The sequence below is a fragment of the Muntiacus reevesi genome, chromosome X, assembly GCF_963930625.1.
Source record: "Muntiacus reevesi chromosome X, mMunRee1.1, whole genome shotgun sequence".
NCBI lineage: Eukaryota > Metazoa > Chordata > Mammalia > Artiodactyla > Cervidae > Muntiacus > Muntiacus reevesi.
The window spans coordinates 14,540,894-14,560,961 of NC_089271.1; the positions used below are offsets into that span (position 1 = coordinate 14,540,894).

Sequence of the window (20,068 nt, forward strand, 5' to 3'; positions counted from 1 at the left end):
TTTATGTTTATCTACCACAAGTAGGGGCTTCCCTGGTGATTCAGTGGTGAAGCATCTGCCTGCCAATGCAGGGAACGTGGGTTTGATCCCTGGGTCAATAAGATCCCCTGAAGAAGGAAGTGGCAACCCACTCCACTCTTCTTGCCTGAGAATCGCGTGGACAGAGGAGCCTGGCGGGCTACAGTCCATGGGGTTGCAAAACAGCTGGCACGACTTAGTGACTAAGAGAACAACCACAATAAGAATTTTTTGAACTTAAGTTTCTTAATCTCATGAACAGTGACCACATCTCCAATTCTTACAACGTCAAAAAGTTTTCCCTATTGTGTTTGAGGATCTAAATAAAATCCACAAGTTGCCACGGGTCCTCTCTTAAGCCATTCTTAATCTATAGAGTCCCCTTTCCCTTTTCCTTACAATTTATTTGAAAAAACGAGGTCATCTGCCTGTGGTTTCTCACAGCCTAGATTCTGCTCCTTATATCCTGACGTGTCCTACAATAGTTTCCTCCGTCCTGAGCTAGGTTTGATGTGGACTCAGGAAGAGCTTAGGGCTTCCCTGATATTTCAGTTGGTAGAATCCACCTGTACTGAATGAGACCCAAGTTCGATTCCCGGGTCGGAAAGATCAACTCCAGTACTCTTGGGCTCCCCTTGTGGCTAGGCTGGTAAAGAATCCGCCTGCAAAGCGGGAGACCTGGGTTTGATCCCCTGGGAGAAGGGAACGGTTACCCATTTCAGTATTCTGGCCTGGAGTCCATGGGGTCGTAAACAGTCGACACGACTACGCGGTTTTCACTCACTCAGGAAGAGCTTAAAAACATCCATTTTCAAGAGGCCAGCCCGGCTGAACCTGAAAAGGCGAGGCTAAGTCACCAGCCAAGCTGCTCTGAGTGACAAAGACGCTGTTTACTACCCTACATCAGGAAACTACAAAATTCCGGGGGCGGAGGAAAAGGGGCGGGGTTGGGAGACGTGGGGAAAACCCTTTGTCCGGTTTCCACGCGCGTAATCGAGTTACGAAATAAGGGGAGGGCGGGGCCTTCGTCCGGAAGTGACGCCAGCGCGGCCGGTGGCGGCGTTGCCGTGGAGGCGGGGCGACGGACGGAGCCGCGGCTCCGGGTCGCCCTTCCTGCTGTCTTCCTGGGAGATAGTTCTTGTGGAGTTGAGAGTAGGCGGCACCCTCAAGGGTCTCCCGTGACCCGGACCGCGGTGGCGGCCCCGCTGACGGGATGTTCCGCGGCTTGAGCAGCTGGTTTGGCTTGGAGCAGCCGGCGGCGGGTGGCCGGCAGTCCCAGGGAGACGGACAGCCCAGGGGACACTCTCCACCCGATCAGCGCTCCGAGGCGGTGGCGGAGTCAGCGGAGGGGGAGCCACAGCTAGCCACGAACCAGGAGCTCCTTCATCAGGCCAAGGGCCTAGGCAGTGAGTCTCCCCCGGGACCGCAGGGTTTCGGGGAGCGCCCGTATCCCTCCCGCCGCCCCTGGGTGTGGACCACCAATGATCCGGAGTGTGGGGTGGGGAGAGGAAGGTGTCTCTGTCGATCGGTCGGTCCTCACAGGACCGGAGAGGTTGGTGAGGATCTGGGCAAGACCGAAACCTGATCTAGTAGTCAAACCCTGTGCCTGAAGTCCCTAGTGGCTAGTGACATGTCACTCTGCAGAGTGTGTCAACACTGAGAGCGGAGGCGCAATAAAGCAATGGGGCCCGACATCTTTAGGTTTGACGGGGAATCTTTTTAAATTAAACTCGCCAACTTTCACCTCCACGGCCTCCCAGCCACAGTGGACAGGGGACGTTGAGGAGCTTTTTGCCCTTAAATCAGAATGTGTCGCCCCAGTTAAATTGAGGAAGAGTTGCTAAAGGCCTGTGACAAGTAGGCTCTGTCCTTTTAGGTGCAGCTGAACCTTTTTCCTTAAGGCGGGAAAGTAATTAATTGCCAACTATTGTCAGTATTCTAAGTTTCAGCACTAGATGCTTTGTGAACGGATGCCTCATCTGTTAAAACACCCCAGTGAGTTGGGAGAACGAGTTCAGAGTTAGTGGCCCAAAGTTAGGCTGATATGTAAATGGTAGAAGTGAAATTTGAATCTGGGAATGTCTAATTTCAAAACCCATGCTCTCTCCCAGCTTACAGTCTAGTTCAGGAGGAGGGTATAAGTAACAAACATGCATAATAAACACAAGCTGTAGTAATTCTGCTCCTGGAAAGACCTTGTCAGGCTTAAATAATCAAATATCTTTGAGAAGGTGGCCCTAAAGCAGACAACACTACAAGTGAGAGATTTGAAATTTAGCAAACAGTTTTAAAGGATTTAGTTCAAGATACTGAAAGGTAAGAGCATAAGGCAGGCTGGAGCCGGAGAGTGGAGAAACACATATTTGAATAGGAAAGGCTGTAACGTTAAAAAAAGTTTACTGTGGGGTGGAGAGGCAGGGATAACAGGCATCATCTCACATTGTGGCTGTACACAATCTCAGCCCCAAGCCTCTAAACAGTGTACAAGAAAAATAAAACTTAAGTGCTGTGCAATGAAATCACTGAAGAGGGAACGACTATTTCCTCTGTGGAAGATTGGGGAAGAAATGAGCTTGGAATATTTGAGAGATGTGAGAAGATAAATTTGACTAGAGCAATTTGCCTCTCAGCTATGTTAGGTAGCTGGGATAAATAAAAGTGGGACCACGTTAGGAAAGGCTGTGTATGTTTGTTTTCTTGATTTCATAGAACATAGAAAAGCATTTTCGTTTATCTTCAGAAGAGTATCAAAAGTGACTTCTTAAAACTCAGGGCTTTATTGAAGCTTCATGTTTATATTTAGTAATAAAGACTTCCAAATATTTTTAGTAAGTATGTTTTCAATATGAAAACTTTGAAACCAAATACCGCCATCTCTTTCTTTCCTCACCAGACTTTCTTTAGGTTTAGGAGGCTAAGGTTAGATGAAGGACTTCCCTGCCCACACACACATTGTGAATGCAAAGTTTCCAAATAAATTAGAGCTCATTTGGCTTTGAAGTTTGTTTGTTTGTTTATTTTTTGGCCAAGCCACGCGGCATTGTGGGATCTTACTTCCCTGACCTAGGATAGACCACTGGAGGGATCTTAACCACTGGACCACCAAGGAAGTCATTTGATTTTAAAAAGATGTAAAGGTCCTAGTTTGTACACAACCCCTCAAAAAGACGAGAGACAATCAAAAATTTTTTATTTTACATAGTGATCCTAAGAGGTATATTCTTTAAAAAAAAGAACCATCTTTGTTTTGAAAACTTTAAACATCTCTGTGCCTGATTCCCACTGAGTAGATTAGTTTCTTTGGGGCACCAGCTTGCCATTTAGAGGCAGGTAGCCTGTGTTTGAGTTCCTTGTACTTCTTACTGCCTTTATTGTGATGTCATTTGCAAATCATATTAAGTCCAACAAACAGGCTTTAACAGAGAGGACCAAGACCACCCCCAGGTTTCATGAGCACCCACCGAAATTGTAGTTTCTTTGGCATGGAGGAAGAGGATAGGCTATTGGCTAGGCAACAAGGTCTTCCCCATCTTCATGGACAAATCATTTATCTTGTGTGCCTCAGCTTTCCTATCTGTAAACTAGGCTAATTATACCTACTCTTCCTGGGATGCTTGTGACATGATGAAAATGAAGGTAAGACATTAGCGATCTGCCCCCTCCTTCCAGAAAGTTGCTGTGTCTATTCACTTGCAGACATTTTACTTAGACTATCTTTTCTTTGGTCACTGCTTCAGTTCAGACCCCCTCCTCCTAAGTCCCTGAAGTGGACTTTGTACTCCTGTTACTTCCTGTTAACTCTTATCTGCATCTCAATTTTTCTGTCTTTAACTTGGTGTCAGCCAGTCTCTGCACAATTCCAGACTTCTCTCTTTATGAGCATCTCTCCTGAGAATCTCTTGTCCTGTCTCCCACTGCCCCCTCCTTCTGACTTAGGAATCCAGGCCTCTCAGTGATTAACTCTTGGGAGACATCCCTCCCTCTTGGAGAGCTTCTGTTTAATGAATAATCTCGCTCCTCTTGTTGTCTTTCAATCTTTCTTTGTTGGTTTATTTGTTTATCAATGGACATCCTTTGAGGGCAAGAACTGTGCATTCTCGGGACTTCCCTGGCAGTCCAGTGGTTAAGACTCTGCATTTCTAATGCAAGGGGTATGGGTTTCATCCCTGGTCAGGGAACAAAGATTAAAAAAAGCCCAAAATGACAAGTCTATCAATAATTCAAAAGGTATTCCTGAGAAAATCTTAAAGGGAACCCTGCTCTTTTAGAAGTTTGGATTTGTCTATCTACAGAGAATATTTTTACAAAGTAATGTGGTTGTATTCTCATTTTATCATACTACTCTGGGTAAATAAGCTAGTCATAGCCAAAAGGAAATCAGGGATCTCCCTAACGCTCAGCATTTAGTCACTCCCCATTCATGCACTCAGCAAGTACTTACTGGTCACTTTCTGGGGATACACTGAGTCAGCCAGCCTCAGTCCCTGCCCCAATGGGGCTTAGGATGGGTCTTGAGTCTAGCTGAGAGGACACATTCACCACGTAATGGATATAGTGTCATGGATATTGTTGATCTGGCACCACAGGTAGTGAGGGAACACCTCTTGAGGACACCTATGCTGGCCAAGGAGCCGGGGTCCATTTTCTGAGAAGTGATGTGTAAGTGGAGGTTCACAGGATTTGTAGCGTTAGCTGGGTAAAGAGAGGGTGACCGATAAAAGTGTTTCAAATGAAGAAATGACATATTTGGGGCTTCCTTGGCGATCCTGAAGAACTTCTTGTGGTCATGTGAAGGGGGAGAATGGTGAGAGAGAAAGAGACCAGGGCCAAGGAGTGTCCTGAGGTATAGTCACAGTGGATGTTAATACCAGGAACAGATGGACACCCCCAGACACAGTGGGGAAAGGGAGACTGTTGAGTGGTAAAGGAGGCGGTAAGTGGGCGAGATGTCACTTGATTTTCCATGGTACCAGCCACAGAGTGAGGATTTAATCAGATGTGCTGAGCTCCCTGGGGTGTTCTTACCAGGGTCTTCTCCCTGCCGGTGTTGTGAGTCAGCCCACCTGCCCTCTCAGCAGGTGCGTGTCACAGAGGAAGACCGCCCTAAGATTTTGGAGCATTTTCTGTGAGATGAAATTTGAAAGCCAGTTGCCTGGGAGCGTCCCCCACCATGACCTTCCTGAGGTCACTTCCTGCAGCCCAAATTCTGTAGAATGTGAACTTCAAAATGTTATTTATCTACAAGTACGCCTTTACATCGTAGTGCAAAAAGAGCCCTGATAACAAATGTGTTTTCAGGGCTTTAGAAAAGTTAATTTTGTGTTTTCGTTTTGTCTTGTGAAGTTTGTATGTTCCAATTTGAATTTCATTCCACATATTTGCCCATGATTATTAATGAAGAATATTTACATTAGGGCTTGCCAAGATTTCTATTTATTAAAAACTCCCCCAGATTTATCATGGGATGAGTTAATCTAGGAGAGGAGGGGCTTTTTTCTTCTTTTTTTGAACAAGAGGAAAGGAGAACATTAAAATGGGCTACTTAAGGTCTAGAAAGGAAAGAAAGTAAGAAGGAGCCTTGATCTTATTGTAAAGTAAGAGAGGAGATTACTTGCTGGGATAAATTAGAACTAGAGGCTGGAGAAGGGCAAGATAATTTTGAAACAGCTACTGGGGTGAACTGAGGAGCATGCTAGCAGTCTTCGAAAGCAGTGAGCTAAAGGCCCAGTGTGGATGGCCTGTCCGCTGAGAAAATGGAGTACTGCTGGTGCTTCTCACTCCTTAAGTTTTAAGTCCCAATTAACAAGAAACGTGTCCTGCGGTTTTAGTCCTACAAGCACTATTTAAGGGAGAAATTTACAAATATAATAGCCATCATACTTGAATGGAGCATAGACTTTTTTTTATTCTTTACAGACTATCTGTTTAACTTTGCAACCGCTGCTACAAAAAAAATAACTGAATCAGTTGCTGAAACAGCACAAACAATAAAGAAATCAGTAGAAGAAGGAAAGATAGATGACATCATTGATAAGGTACATTTAAATATCTTTTGGAAATATAAGTTTATGAAATTCATTAGCAGCTAATGTAATCGCCCCTTTTTATTACCTTTATTAATCCAAATAGGGTTTCATATTTTGATAAAAATGTTCAGATTCTTGTTTTTTTCTCTCTCCCCTCTCCTTTTTGTATAATAAGTAACTATAAGTTACCTGATTTAAATAACCTTTGTTTTTATTTTAATATATTCTAAAATACATTGATGGTTTTGGGTAATACTAAGCTTTTCATATTGTGAGTTTAATTTTCAACCATAACCATTTCAGAATACATTTATGCCTTTGAATCATTTGAGTTCATTCAGTTGAATCTTTTTAAAAGTCCTGGACCAATAGGAACAACCCTTTTAAGACCCTAGAGAGTGAATTTGTTCATTTTTTGCAGTGGTAGGGTACAGGCCTAGGGAATGTCATTTCTGTTGGTAACTGTTTGAACTAAGGAGGTCATCAAACAAACTTAAGACAGCTTGTTATTTAGATACTTTCATTGTGTGTACTATTTGTTAGAATGAGATTTGACCTGTCTTTTATTGTTTTATAGAATAACGTAAAAATTCTGTCTTTAACTCCTTTTATTTTTGCATTTGAAAAGATCGTCTATCATAAAGGCAGTTGAACACTTAGAGTTCAGAAATGTTGAAGATTCCCTCTTACTGGGGAAGGGAAGACATACCACTTTTTTGTCTCATTATTTGAAGAAAATGAATAAGATGTCCCAAATGAACTTCACAAATCTGGAGTGTATTTCTTATCTAATAAGCTTTTTAAAAGTAATTTAACTCTATGTATTTTTTTCTATGTATTTTTTAACAGACAATTATAGGAGATTTTCATAAGGAACAGAAAAAATTTGTTGAGGAGCAGAATACAAAAAAGTCAGGTATGGTATAGGTTTATACGTGACTTGCCTATCAAATTTTACTGAACACTGGTTATGTGCTTGACATCCCACTAAGGCTATGAGATTACAAAAATGTCCAAGTTAGGCCCCCATCTTTCAGGTAGCACAAGGATCAGTGGGGACAAACCTTCAGGACTTGAAGGAAATCTCTTCCAGTGGCTAGGATGTGGGTGAGGTAGCCCTTCTGGGGAGCTGGCTTTGAAGGAGAGAGAGTGGGCTTTTCTTTTTTACTTTCTCACATGTCCAGCAGAGTGTCTGATGTATACCTAGCGGGCACTTAGCAAATGTTGGCTCCCTTCCTGAATAAAAGGAAGGGCTTTCCAGGGAAGTGACAGAGGGCTGTGAAAAATCACAGGGTGTTGGAGAACTTACTCAACACATTTCTTTACTGACAAATGTTTGTTTAAATGTTTGCAGTTGCAAGATCTCAAAATGCCTGCTTTTACTGTCTGGTAGTTTTCAGACACAAAACTGGCCTCATATCTTTGAATTTGGCAAAAGTAGTGTAAAATACTTCAGTTGGTTTGAGCAGTACCACAAATTCAAAAACAACTAGTTACTCCTGTGCTGAGTTCCCGTCAGGCATTGTTGCCCCTAGGTACCCAAAACTGGGAAGCGGCTCTTTGGGACAAGTCAACTACTGGACAGGGCAGTGTAACCTGGTGATTCGTGGGAAGCAGTAAAGTTGACCCTGGCTCAGGAACTTGGTACAGGAGCTAGTTGGTGCCTCTGAGATGGGAACTGTGGATGGATTGGGAGTGAAAGGTTTGGAAGCAGGTTCACTTTTTTTTTTTCCATTTCATTCAGTGTGCATTTCCTAAGAAATAGGGATATTCTCTTATATAATCACCAATGGTACAGTTACCAGCTTTAGGAAATTTAACACTGACATAATATTCATAGTCTAATTTTGTCACTTGACCCAGTAACATCCTTTATACATTTTTCCCCCTCAGTTCAGCATCCAGTCTTGGATACAGTACTGCACTTTTTGTTGTGCTTCTTCTTTTAAAACAGACCATTCCTCATCTGGGCTTGGTCTGATACTTCCTCATGATCAGATTCAGATTATGCATGCTTGACCAGAAGACTACCTACATGATGAATCCTTCTCAGGAGATCACATCTGGAGGCCTACAGTGGCCATCTCTCCTGGGTGATGTTGATTTTGGTCACCTAGTCAAGGCATTGTTCAGCTTTTCCATTGTATGATGCAAGTCCGTTTGTTACCAAATGCATACGTGCATAAGGTTCATAACATTAACTCTGAGGATTACAATCAGTGTTCGTGTTTGGAACTTATTAGTAAATTGCTAAAATGGTTGTGTGGAAACTTTCTCTTTCTTTCAAGCCACAGATGGCAGTGTAACCCCCTCCCCCCCCCTTTTAATTGTAGTATAGTTGCTTTACAATGTTGTGTTAGTTTCTGGTGTCGCCGTGTAACCCTTGTAACCTGTTTTTACTTCTTTGCCTTTAAAAACCTTTTAGAAGTAGCAGTGCCACCATGGGTTGATAGTAATGATGAAGAAACAATTCAACAACAAATCTTGGCCCTGTCAGCTGTAAGTATCTTGTGATACCGTGTACCAAAATACTTTCTTCCTATCATGACTTCATCCTTAGCAGAATGTTTTTCTTCTATACAATTTTAAAAATATTTTGAGATGTTAGGAATGTACACATCAACTTTCACTATTTTTTTCAATGTCCTTAAGTTTGCTTTTCTAGTCTGTTTCACAAAATAATTCTTTCAGCCTTAAAAGGATTTCTTTTTGTTATTAAGACAATCTTTTTTTTTAAGACAGTCTTTTGAGATGTACTATTAAGAAGTTTCTAGATAGCATTCTGATTCTTCCGAATGAAATGATCATATTCTAAATTTGCTCTTTAATTACTGTATATATTTCTCTGAAACTGAAATTGAAAGAAATAAATCTCCATATGCTGCCCCGAAAATATTAGTGTTACCACCTAAGAATCATGTAGCACCTGACAGTTTCAGGAAGTACTTTCTCACACATTATCTTGTGAGCCTCCTGGTATGTCTGTGAGGTAGGTAGGGGCTTTAAGCACCAGTGCACAGGTATGGAGACCGATACTGTCAGATGGGACCCTCACTCCTTATCTTTGTCTCTTCTGGGCTGTGAACTCTCAGCAGAGGCTGGCTTTGAGCTCTGTCCTCAGCACCCAGCATAAGGCTTTCACTATATCAGTGATTTTCAAGCTTTATTTTTAACCTACTTTTTTTTTAACTAAAGTCGTAAATGGAACCTTGGTCTAGAAAACAAATGTAGAGCGAGGCTTTCCCTCCCTTCCACTGCCCCAGGGCATTTAAGATTTTTTTTTCTTCCCATTAGTAAATCCCTAAAGGCCTGAGGATCCAATTCCAAGCTCATTGTGGACACCATGTATTTTGATGACCACCTTACAGTCAAACTTGACATGGACATCACACATCTGCTTGCTTCTCCCCAGAAGGGGGAGACTTGGAGTGTCGGGTGGGGGCCCTGGCCCTATCACGTGCTCAGCCAAGGTTCCCCATGTGACCCAAGGACAAGCCTTTCCCTGCCTGGCACTCTGCGGAGAAGCTGCACTGTCTGTCTCAGTCACCATTGCATTCTCATGCCCTCAGTGCAGGGACTGACCTTCAGAGCGTCACAGAGATTTAAGGCAGAGCGTGGGCGCATACGTTCCATCAGAAGGTCTGGGACAAAAGTGTGGTTTGTGCACACTTGAGAAATGACTTGGGTTTTACTTTTCTGATGAGACCATCATGGTTAGCTGACTCCAACTTTGGGTTCTTTTATACTAGTTTTCACATACTAAAACAGAAGTCTTTTTCTATGGTTTCAAATTATATAGTTTCAACAAGTTACATGGTTGAATTTCCTGACCTCGCATGACGCTCTCTCCAGGTGAAACTATTAAAGAATATATGAAAGGATTGATCATTCTCCACTCTCTCTAAGGCAGACAAGTTAATGACAGCTCATTGCACTTGGTGGCTGAATCATTTAGGGAATTTAATGTGTCATATCATTGATGTGTTGTTACCTATTCATTGCAGTCTATGGTTTCCCCTGTGTTTTTCCTCTTTTTATCCAAGGACAAGAGGAACTTCCTTCGTGACCCTCCAGCTGGGGTGCAGTTTAACTTTGACTTTGATCAGATGTACCCCGTCGCACTGGTCATGCTCCAAGAGGACGAGCTGCTGAGCAGGATGAGATTTGACCTTGTTCCTAAACTGTAAGCATTGGGTTCTTGAGCCTGATGGGAAAGAGACATGGGCTGGGGGCCAGGATGTTTTCAGACATTCTTCATGAAAACAGGCTCTACGGCTCTTCAGCAGTACCCACCTCCCCACCCCCGACACATAGGGTCCCATAGAATCAAAACTCAGGGTGGACTTTTGGGGAATTTTGGAGTACAAATGAGATGTGTTCTTTTATCCCCAGTTAGATGGTGGAAAGAATTTTCCTATGAAAAAAGCATGTGCACCTGCACCCTCCTGAATAAAACTAAGATCCCCAAGGTGCATCAGAACATGGTGCTGCCTTTTCTCCACTCGGGCTCCTCTCTGTGGCAGTGGTCTCTTTCTCCTTCCCATCCAAGGCTTCTCCCCTCCACAAATCCCTGCTTGTCCCTTAAGCTCCAGCACATGTGTTATATCTTCTGTGACGTGGTGATCAACAGAGGCCCCCTCCCTTCTCCTCTGCCACCGTGAGTTCTTCCTCACCTTTTCTACCTTCTTTTGAATCTGCCCCATTTTTAAAGTCAGTGGTCTTTGGTGTTCGGTGAGTGTTCCTGTTGAATGCCTCTCTCTCCTTGTGTGATGGGGTTATCTTCCTGTTCTCTGAGGACATGAAGTCTGGCTTTCTTAAGATACCCTTCTCACTCTGCCTTCTCTGCATCTTGACTTTGGATTCTGTGGTTCATGCTGGTGGCTTCTCTTACCCGTTCTTTGGGGCTATGTGCTCCCCTGGGCCGTTGAGGCGGGGCAGCTCGGTAGCCGTGAGCAGACTCCTCAGCCTGGGCTGGCTGTAGACGGAACAGCGGGTCGAGCCTGAGCCCCACGGCTTCAGTACAGCCAGGAACCCCTGTTCTCAGCCGCGCCAGCGTCCCTGAGTGCAGGGACTGCGACTCTTGGTCTCTGCCACTTGATGAAGGTGGTGTCTGCCAGCCTTCTTGACTATAAAGTTACTCCTTTCCTCTTTGAAATTAATAACTGTTTTCTGGGGAGGCACTTTGAAACTCTGTAAATATGTCATTTCTCCTCAAATTTTCCATATATTCATATATTTATGTATATCTGTATGGACTCAAGGTCCTGTTTTATGCAATGGTTATAATCCGTTGCTATCAGTATTTGTTTTGATGCTCAAATCATCACCTATTTGCCAGTGGAAGCCCATTCAAGCTGGCTTCTATGTCTTTTTAACTCATCCCGTTCATTCATTGAGTCCTTCCTTTCTAGCATGAGATAGTCCTCCAGGCTCGCTTTGTACTTCCCCTGCTATGAGCCTGGAATTGGCTGTTTATCCCAGGGGTTCTGGTTCCTTTTAGTGGAAAGTGGTGCCCATTAGGCATGCTCTTTGTTATTGGGGTCTCACTACTCCTTGGCCCACTCAGTGGAAGAGCTAGTGTGCTCATATACACATAGATGCACTTGTTTGCACCTCTATCAAATAAAAACCATATGGTCACAGTGATACTTCACAGCAAGGATCATTCTAGAATTTTCCCTTTCCATGATTGTAACTCCCTTTTCTGATGGTGAGAAACCCAGTTTCCACTACCCTTAGTATTTTTATTTAAGCAGTCAATCCCCTTGTGAGTGAGCAATCGTCCTTTATCACCACCACCACCTCCCCAGCTTAGACACCCTCCTGTCCCTGCTGAGGCTGTCACTCACCATTCCAGGCCACCGCCATGTGGATGGATACTCACCTTACCCTTCTTGGGTGTCGACACTTCACCCCAGGTGACGAGTGTGCAGCCAAGTTTGAGAACCACTGAGAGTTCTCAGGTTGAACTGCACGTCAGTCTTTTTATCAGTCATCTGCCACTTCATTACTGTTACTGATTGCTAGTTATATGCAAGCTGCCAAACATGTCCTCTCATAAGGAACAACACCCACAGTCCTTTATTCTCACTGCTTGAAAGCATTTAATCCTTTGGGAAATAGATAACTGGAGGGGACCTGGCTCTACTTCCAGTCTCCCAGGCTGCTCATGGTGCTTTGACAGCAGTCTCCCACTTCCCTCTGCTGAGGGCAGTGTCAGTATATTTTTTTTTTTTTTTTTAAAATATTATTTTATTAGTTGGAGGCCAATCACTTTACAACATTTCAGTGGGTTTTGTCATACATTGACATGAATCAGCCATATAGTTACAAGTATTCCCCATCCCGTTCCCCCCTCCCACCTCCCTCCCCACCCGACTCCTCAGGGTCCTCCCAGTGCACCAGGCCCGAGCACCTGACTCATGTATCCCACCTGGGCTGGTGGTCCGTTTCACCATAGATAATATACATGCTGTTCTTTCAAAACATCCCACCCTCACGTTCTCCCCCAGAGTTCAAAAGTCTGTTCTGTACTTCTGTGTCTCTTTTTCTGTTTTGCATATAGGGTTATCGCCACCATCTATCTAAATTCCGTATATATGTGTTAGTATACTGTAATGATCTTTATCTTTCTGGCTTACTTCACTCTGTATAATGGGCTCCAATTTCATCCATCTCATTAGAACTGATTCAAATGAATTCTTTTTAACGGCTGAGTAATATTCCATGGTGTATATGTACCACAGCTTCCTTATCCATTCATCTGCTGATGGGCATCTGGGTTGCTTCCATGTCCTGGCTATTATAAACAGTGCTGCAATGAACATTGGGGTGCATGTGTCTCTTTCAGATCTGGATTCCTCAGTGTGTATGCCTAGAAGTGGTATTGCTGGGTCATATGGCAGTTCTATTTCCAGTTTTTTAAGAAATCTCCACACTGTTTTCCATAGTGGCTGTACTAGTTTGCATTCCCACCAACAGTGTAAGAGGGTTCCCTTTTCTCCACACCCTCTCCAGCATTTATTGCTTGTAGACTTTTGGATAGCAGCCATCCTGACTGGCGTGTAATGGTACCTCATTGTGGTTTTGATTTGCATTTCTCTGATGATGAGTGATGTTGAGCATCTTTTCATGTGTTTGTTAGCCATCTGTATGTCTTCTTTGGAGAAATGTCTGTTTAGTTCTTTGGCCCATTTTTTGATTGGGTCGTTTATTTTTCTGGAATTGAGCTTCAGGAGTTGCTTGTATATTTTTGAGATTAACCCTTTGTCTGTTTCCTCATTTGTTATTATTTTCTCCCAATCTGAGGGCTGTCTTTTCACCTTACTTACAGTTTCCTTTGTTGTGCAAAAGCTTTTAATTTTCATTAGGTCCCATTTGTTTATTTTTGCTTTTATTTCCAATATTCTGGGAGGTGGGTCATAGAAGATCTTGCTGTGATTTATGTCAGAGAGTGTTTTGCCTATGTTCTCCTCTAGGAGTTTTATAGTTTCTGGTCTTACATTTAGATCTTTAATCCATTTTGAGTTTATTTTTGTGTATGGTGTTAGAAAGTGTTCTAGTTTCATTCTTTTACAAGTGGTTGACCAGTTTTCCCAGCACCACTTGTTAAAGAGATTGTCTTTTTTCCATTGTATATCCTTGCCTCCTTTGTCAAAGATGAGGTGTCCATATGTTCGTGGATTTATCTCTGGGCTTTCTATTCTATTCCATTGATCTATATTTCTGTCTTTGTGCCAGTACCATACTGTCTTGATGACTGTGGCTTTGTAGTAGAGTCTGAAGTCAGGCAGGTTGATTCCTCCAGTTCCATTCTTCTTTCTCAAGATTACTTTGGCTATTCGAGGTTTTTTGTATTTCCATACAAATTGTGAAATTATTTGTTCTAGTTCTGTGAAAAATACCGTTGGTAACTTGATAGGGATTGCATTGAATCTATAGATTGCTTTGGGTAGAATAGCCATTTTGATAATATTGATTCTTCCAATCCATGAGCACGGTATGTTTCTCCATCTGTTTGTGTCCTCTTTGATTTCTTTCATCAGTGTTTTATAGTTTTCTATGTATAGGTCTTTTGTTTCTTTAGGTAGATATACTCCTAAGTATTTTATTCTTTTTGTTGCAATGGTGAATGGTATTGTTTCCTTAATTCCTCTTTCTGTTTTTTCATTGTTAGTGTATAGGAATGCAAGGGATTTCTGTGTGTTAATTTTATATCCTGCAACTTTACTATATTCATTGATTAGCTCTAATAATTTTCTGGAAGAGTCTTTAGGGTTTTCTATGTAGAGGATCATGTCATCTGCAAACAGCGAGAGTTTCACTTCTTCTTTTCCTATATGGATTCCTTTTATGTCTTTTTCTGCTCTGATTGCTGTGGCCAAAACTTCCAACACTATGTTGAATAGTAGTGGTGAGAGTGGGCATCCTTGTCTTGTTTATTTAAAATACCAAGAAACACTGAGGATTCATTGGTGCATTATAAACTTTGCTGCTGTGGAGAAGATAGTTTTCTTCTTATCCTATTACTCAGCTTTCAATTCGAAAGCAAGTGAGAATTTCCTTTGAGCCTCATTCCGATTCGAAACTGTCTGTAAAAACCACCTATTCCAATCTCCACTGCAACAGATAAACCCGCACACATGTATGCATGCATTCTCAAGAGCGTTGTTGTTTGTCTTTGAAAGCGTGAAGGAAGACGTGTTTTGGAGGAACTACTTCTACCGCGTCTCCCTAATTAAGCAGTCGGCCCAGCTCACAGCCCTGGCGGCCCAGCAGGCTGCTGGGAAGGAGGAGAAGAACCACGGCAGACAGAATGAGTTGCCTCTGACAGGTATATTCAAGAAGACTTCACTCTGCAGGGCAAATGTCACAAACATTCCTTCACAAATACTCTGAGATTCTCATGAGCCTGTCATTGTGCACATACCAGAAATGTCATCGTCATCTTAGGGAAAGTCCTTTTCCTTCCAGAGAAGATATTCATTCTTCTCTTGTTGCCCTCTCCCTGACCCTGCCCACCTTCTTCCCTCCGTTTTCGTTTCCTTTGCTTTTCTCATTCTTCAGGTTTTTTATTTCTTCCTTTGTATTTCTCCCTCCATCACCAGTCATCTTCCTATCTCTCTCCTTGCCCTTTTCATGCTTTCTGTTCTCTGCTGACTCAGCTCCCCACTTTCCTTTGGTTCTCAGTCTCCCACTCAGCCTGCTCATTTCCCCAGTCCTCTGGTCTGTAGAGCTGAACTCAGCCAGCCAGCCTGGAACCAGACCTCAGTCGGTGACACATGTGACTCTTCCTTATTGTGGCAGTTTTACCCTGGTTTTCGGGGAAAGTGGTTTATAATATCAGCAATGATTTCATACAGTGGTTCCCAACCTTTTTGGCACCAGGGACTGGTTTCGTGGAAGACAGTTTTTCCCCAGGACCAGAGAGGGGGTGAGATGGTTTCAGGATGTTTCAAGAGCATTACATTTATTGTGCGCTTTATTTCTAATCTGATGCTGCTGCTGATCTGACAGAAGGTGCCAGTCCGTGGGCCAGAGGTTGGGGACCCCTGACTTAATACCTGTAATAATTATTAAAATAAGATATGTATCTTGTGTCATATTTTTAATGTTTAATGAACACTTGCTTTGTATAGGTACCTGTTACAACTGGAGACTTATCCATACATGGAATTAAATGATTATATAAAACAGTGCATCCCAAGGCACCAGTTGTATGGACCACTAGGAGGGCACCTGACAACTGCATTTAGGGTCAGGAAATGTAATGAAGTTGTTCTCACAAGAACATTTGGCACTTTGCATGCAGATGTTAATATGAATCCCAGTTGACTCTCATACTTTAGTATTTCTTCTTTATTAATTTTATTGGAAAATGCCGTTTTACCTAAAACTGCTTGTGTATCAAAATGGGCTTAACAGGAGAGCCGCTGTGACTGAGCATTACGTTTTATTGATACTTTGTGCTTTCTAGCATTTGGGACAAAAGGAAAACTTAACTTAATTCTCATTATCTTAAAAGAAAGAGCAGAAATATTCTTCAATGCATTTTACTAATAATCAAAACTCGTTTCCTAGTGGAAACCTTACATAAGGGGTATTAGAATATGATGATATATACTAAACATATCCCCAAAAGAAAGAGGTTGAGATGGTTTCATCTGGGTAGTTCCTATGATAATTACAGAAAACCAGAAAGCATAACATTAAAAACTCATTTCTGAAAATTACTTAGTATCATCATGTGCTCATGAATAATTTAGTTGTTATCATCATATGTATTCAGAATTAAATCAAGCAATTCTTGACTCTCTTCTTCTCACTTCTTAGAGGCAGTACGGCCCAAAACACCACCTGTCGTAATCAAATCTCAGCTTAAAACTCAAGAGGTAATACAGTCTTACATTTTACCTAGTAGTTGATGTCTGGAAATGAAGTAACTCTGTCAGCTAGCTCAGATACCATTTCAAAACTGCTTATGCATATGGGTCTTATCTGTTCTGAAGAAGAGGGATCCGGTACTTAAAAGGTTAAAGCCCTGCAGCTGAGACCTGAGGCGATCCTCCAGGACTAGATAGAATGACTGGAGTGACCCAAACTGTGAGTGAGTGGAGAGACTCAGTGGTCACTCCTGTGGTCAGCGAGCCGGTGTGCAGGTTAGGAGTTAGAGCACAGTGACCATCCGACTAGCAGGGGAGGGGAATGAAAGTGAGGCTGCAGTAAGTCGTTAGATGACCGTAAACACGAGTTCTAATCTCTGTACGTCGTTTCAAAAACCATTTCCCGGGCTCATGTATTGCCTTTCAGGATGAAGAGGAGATTTCTACCAGCCCATGTGTTTCTGAGTTTGTCAGTGATGCCTTCGATTCCTGTAACTTGGATCAGGAGGACCTAAGGAAGGAAATGGAGCAGCTGGTGCTGGACAAAAAAGAGGAGGGGACAGTCGCACTGGAAGGTACAGAGCCAATGACATCACTGTTCTCATCCCCAGTGCTGAAGTTGACCTTAGAAAATTTTGTTACTTTGGAGCAGATATACAAAACTAGGTTGTAACTTTTGCATCAAAACTGCTCTGTGTTCCACACTAGAAGGTGGATTCTGGCACACATGACCAGACTTCCCATTCCTCTGCCCTAAGCACAGAAGCATAGAAAGGAGACCACAGAGGTTAAGTGACTCTTCTGAGGCATCTCAGCCCCAAGGATATGTGGCCAGGACTGGGCACCAAAGCCACCCCTTCCCATGGAGATGCTGCCCTCTGGCCTTCTGCTTTCAAAGCTGCATCCTGCTGGAATTTATACTGTAGGTTGAAGACTCTTTTTCCAGCTGCTGTATGCCACGAGCACATCACTTCTGGGAAGGAGCAGGCTGCCTTTTAAAAACCAAATTAATTTAAGGTGATGTAGGAAAAAAGTGCAAATGATGGGGCTGCTTTCTTTGCCACATCAGGACAGATTGCTGGCTTCCTGTTGGATGACAAACAAAGGCTTCATCATTCATGAAGCTTTCAGAGACTTACCATCAGGGAAGACAGCTGTTCCCACCGTTGTGCAGAAAGCACTGGTGATAAAGCTGGCCTCCCAGAGGTGAACCACCTGCAGATCAGGTTCCATCCATATGTCTGTCACTGTCATGCTCTGTGATCTTGGACAAGTCACTTAACCTCTAAACCTCCATTTCCCCATCTGTCAAATGTATATAACTGTCTCCCTAGTCCGTGGACTGTTCTAAGGTTAAAGAACGATATTCAGAGAGCGCTTAGCCCTCGCCTGGCTGAGTTGAGTGCTCTAGAAACATTAGCTGTTTTTGCTGCCAATATTAATTATCAATTATCTATTTAAATAGAAGGAAAATCAGAGGCCTAGTTAAAGGAAAATAACACGCAAAATTTACTGACAACATCTGATACCTTTGCTTCTGCATTTAATAAATGTATCTTTCTTATCATATTTCTCTTCAGTTACAGTTAAAATCTGTTCAGTTTCTTAGCATACACAGTGCTGAACAAAGCCTGAGACAGTAAATATTTCTGTGGTTAGGATGTAACACAGGTAATTATAGTGGACTGCATTGTTCAGACCACCGTGATGAATTAAGAATCTTTTTTTTCTCATTTGTTTCTTTTAGAGGATTCTGTAGATTGGGAGAAGGAACTACAACAAGAACTTCAGGAATATGAAGTGGTGGCAGAATCAGAGAAACGAGATGAAAACTGGGATAAGGAAATAGAGGAAATGCTGAAGGAGGAAAATTAACTTGTCTGTCTCCTGAAATAAAAGAATAAACCTTAACATTCTATAACTGACATTAAATTCTAGATGTTGAGACTCGCTTAATCGGAAGGCACAAAGGAATATAACTTTATTAAATTCAAAATTATTCTTTTTCAAGCTGAAACTTGCCTCTTCTACTTAAAAAAACAGGACACAGGACATTTATTCTAATAATCAAAAAGGGATGTTTTAGGTAATGTTCCTTTACTATAAATCTAGTTAGAGATGTTCTTATAGTCAGTACAGACATGTTTCAGAAACATAAAATCTTAGAGTACAGTTTTCTGTGAGGTCAAAAATATAATTTATTTTTCAATTGTGGTTTTCTAAACATTTATACTTCTTGCATTTTTGTTGATACATATATGTTAAAGTACTTAATGGATTAATAAATATCAAAATGACCAAATTGTACCAAAGAACTTGAGAGGAAGCACTTTCTGAACTATTTTCTTGCAGATATTTTCTAAAATTCCATCTGGAAGCCAAAAGATAAAATAATTATGTTGATTATAATGAGTAAGCATCACACAGTTTGACACTGAGAAATACTGTATAAAAATTTCTTTTTCTTTGGGGCCTTTTTAAAAAAAAATCTATGCCACATTTAATAATGGTTTCCTAAATTTCACATCATGGTTTTTGTAGAAAGCAGGGTCTTTCATCCTTTAAGTACCAATGACTGTCAGAAGACCCTTCACCTTAAAGTCTCATATTGTTTAAATCGTCTCCACACATAATACATGTTTTCGCTTTTTTGTCTTAATTAAAGGGTCAGTCTTTATAAAATTGTGTTCCCTGAGTACAACTTTTGGAACTTTATTAATCAATCCTCCCTGGATTCTGCACTACCACAGGACTGTTCACAGAACGTGGTTACTTAAAAAGGATAGATGGTTGAATACCAGAACACTCCACAGTGTTTGCTTCCTGAACCTTTCAGGTTTTTCAAAAAGCCTTTATTTCATAAAAGGGAGCAGAATTAACACAGTTCTTATAAGAAACATGTACTTATTTATATTCTTGATCCCATAAAAATTAGTCTGTAATCCTCTGGCAGATATAGTCAACGAGAATTAGGTGTTTAGGTTTGTAGTTTGGGATATGCTCCCGCAAAGAAACCAGGCTTCCTCAGCTAGAATCACTTGGGTTATATTTGATGAAACCACTGACACCATTATCAAGAGACTTCCACTTGTGGGTCTGCAATTGCTGATTACTCAGAGGTGGTGTCTGGCAACTTTTGAGGCAATCCTGTTGAAAGGGAAATTTTTAAGAATTTAGAGTTTGCTGTAGGGAAACAAATGTTAAATGTTTTTAAGTAGTTAAAAATCCTAGATATAAGCAGCTCAGAATACGACAGTAGTTGGCTCTTAGGATATGCACTCAAATTCTTATTGACGAATGTTGAATAAACATAAAAAAGGAAAGGTTTCAGAGTAAGTCAAAAACCTGGGGCTTCCGTGGTGGCTCAGTGGTAAAGAATCCAGCTGCCAGTGCAGGAGACGGGTTCGATCCCTGATCCAGGAAGACCCCACATGCTGCAGACCAACTAAGCCCCTGTGCCACAACTACTGAGCCCATGTCCTAGAGCCCATGCTCTGCAACAAGAGGAGCCACCACAATGAGAAGCCTGCGCACTGCAAGCAGAGAGTAGCCCCCGCTCATCACCTAAAGAAAGCCTGTGCAGGGCACTCTCCGACATAAATCACAGCAAGATCCTCTATGATCCACCTCCCAGAGTCATGG

The 20,068-nt window shown here is 42.1% G+C and overlaps 1 protein-coding gene across 1 annotated transcript; it reads left to right on the forward strand.

Moving 5' to 3' along the window:
- The first annotated feature begins 1,074 nt into the window (after positions 1 to 1,074).
- Positions 1,075 to 19,397, forward strand: SYAP1 (synapse associated protein 1). Its single transcript, XM_065915762.1, has 9 exons — positions 1,075 to 1,424; positions 5,935 to 6,053; positions 6,894 to 6,960; positions 8,470 to 8,543; positions 10,088 to 10,227; positions 14,732 to 14,877; positions 16,377 to 16,435; positions 16,854 to 17,001; positions 18,174 to 19,397. Exons 1-9 carry the CDS (start codon positions 1,232 to 1,234, stop codon positions 18,299 to 18,301), a joined length of 1,074 nt encoding a protein of 357 aa, XP_065771834.1. The 5' UTR covers positions 1,075 to 1,231; the 3' UTR covers positions 18,302 to 19,397.
- The last annotated feature ends 671 nt before the right edge of the window (positions 19,398 to 20,068 follow it).

Excerpts from the sequence above, each read along its gene's own strand:
- SYAP1 (XM_065915762.1), top strand. The coding sequence starts at position 1,232 with ATGTTCCGCGGCTTGAGCAGCTGGTTTGGCTTGGAGCAGCCGGCGGCG. Across the intron at positions 8,544-10,087 it reads AAATCTTGGCCCTGTCAGCT|GACAAGAGGAACTTCCTTCG; the intron begins GTAAGTATCTTG and ends TTTTTATCCAAG. Across the intron at positions 17,002-18,173 it reads GGGGACAGTCGCACTGGAAG|AGGATTCTGTAGATTGGGAG; the intron begins GTACAGAGCCAA and ends TGTTTCTTTTAG.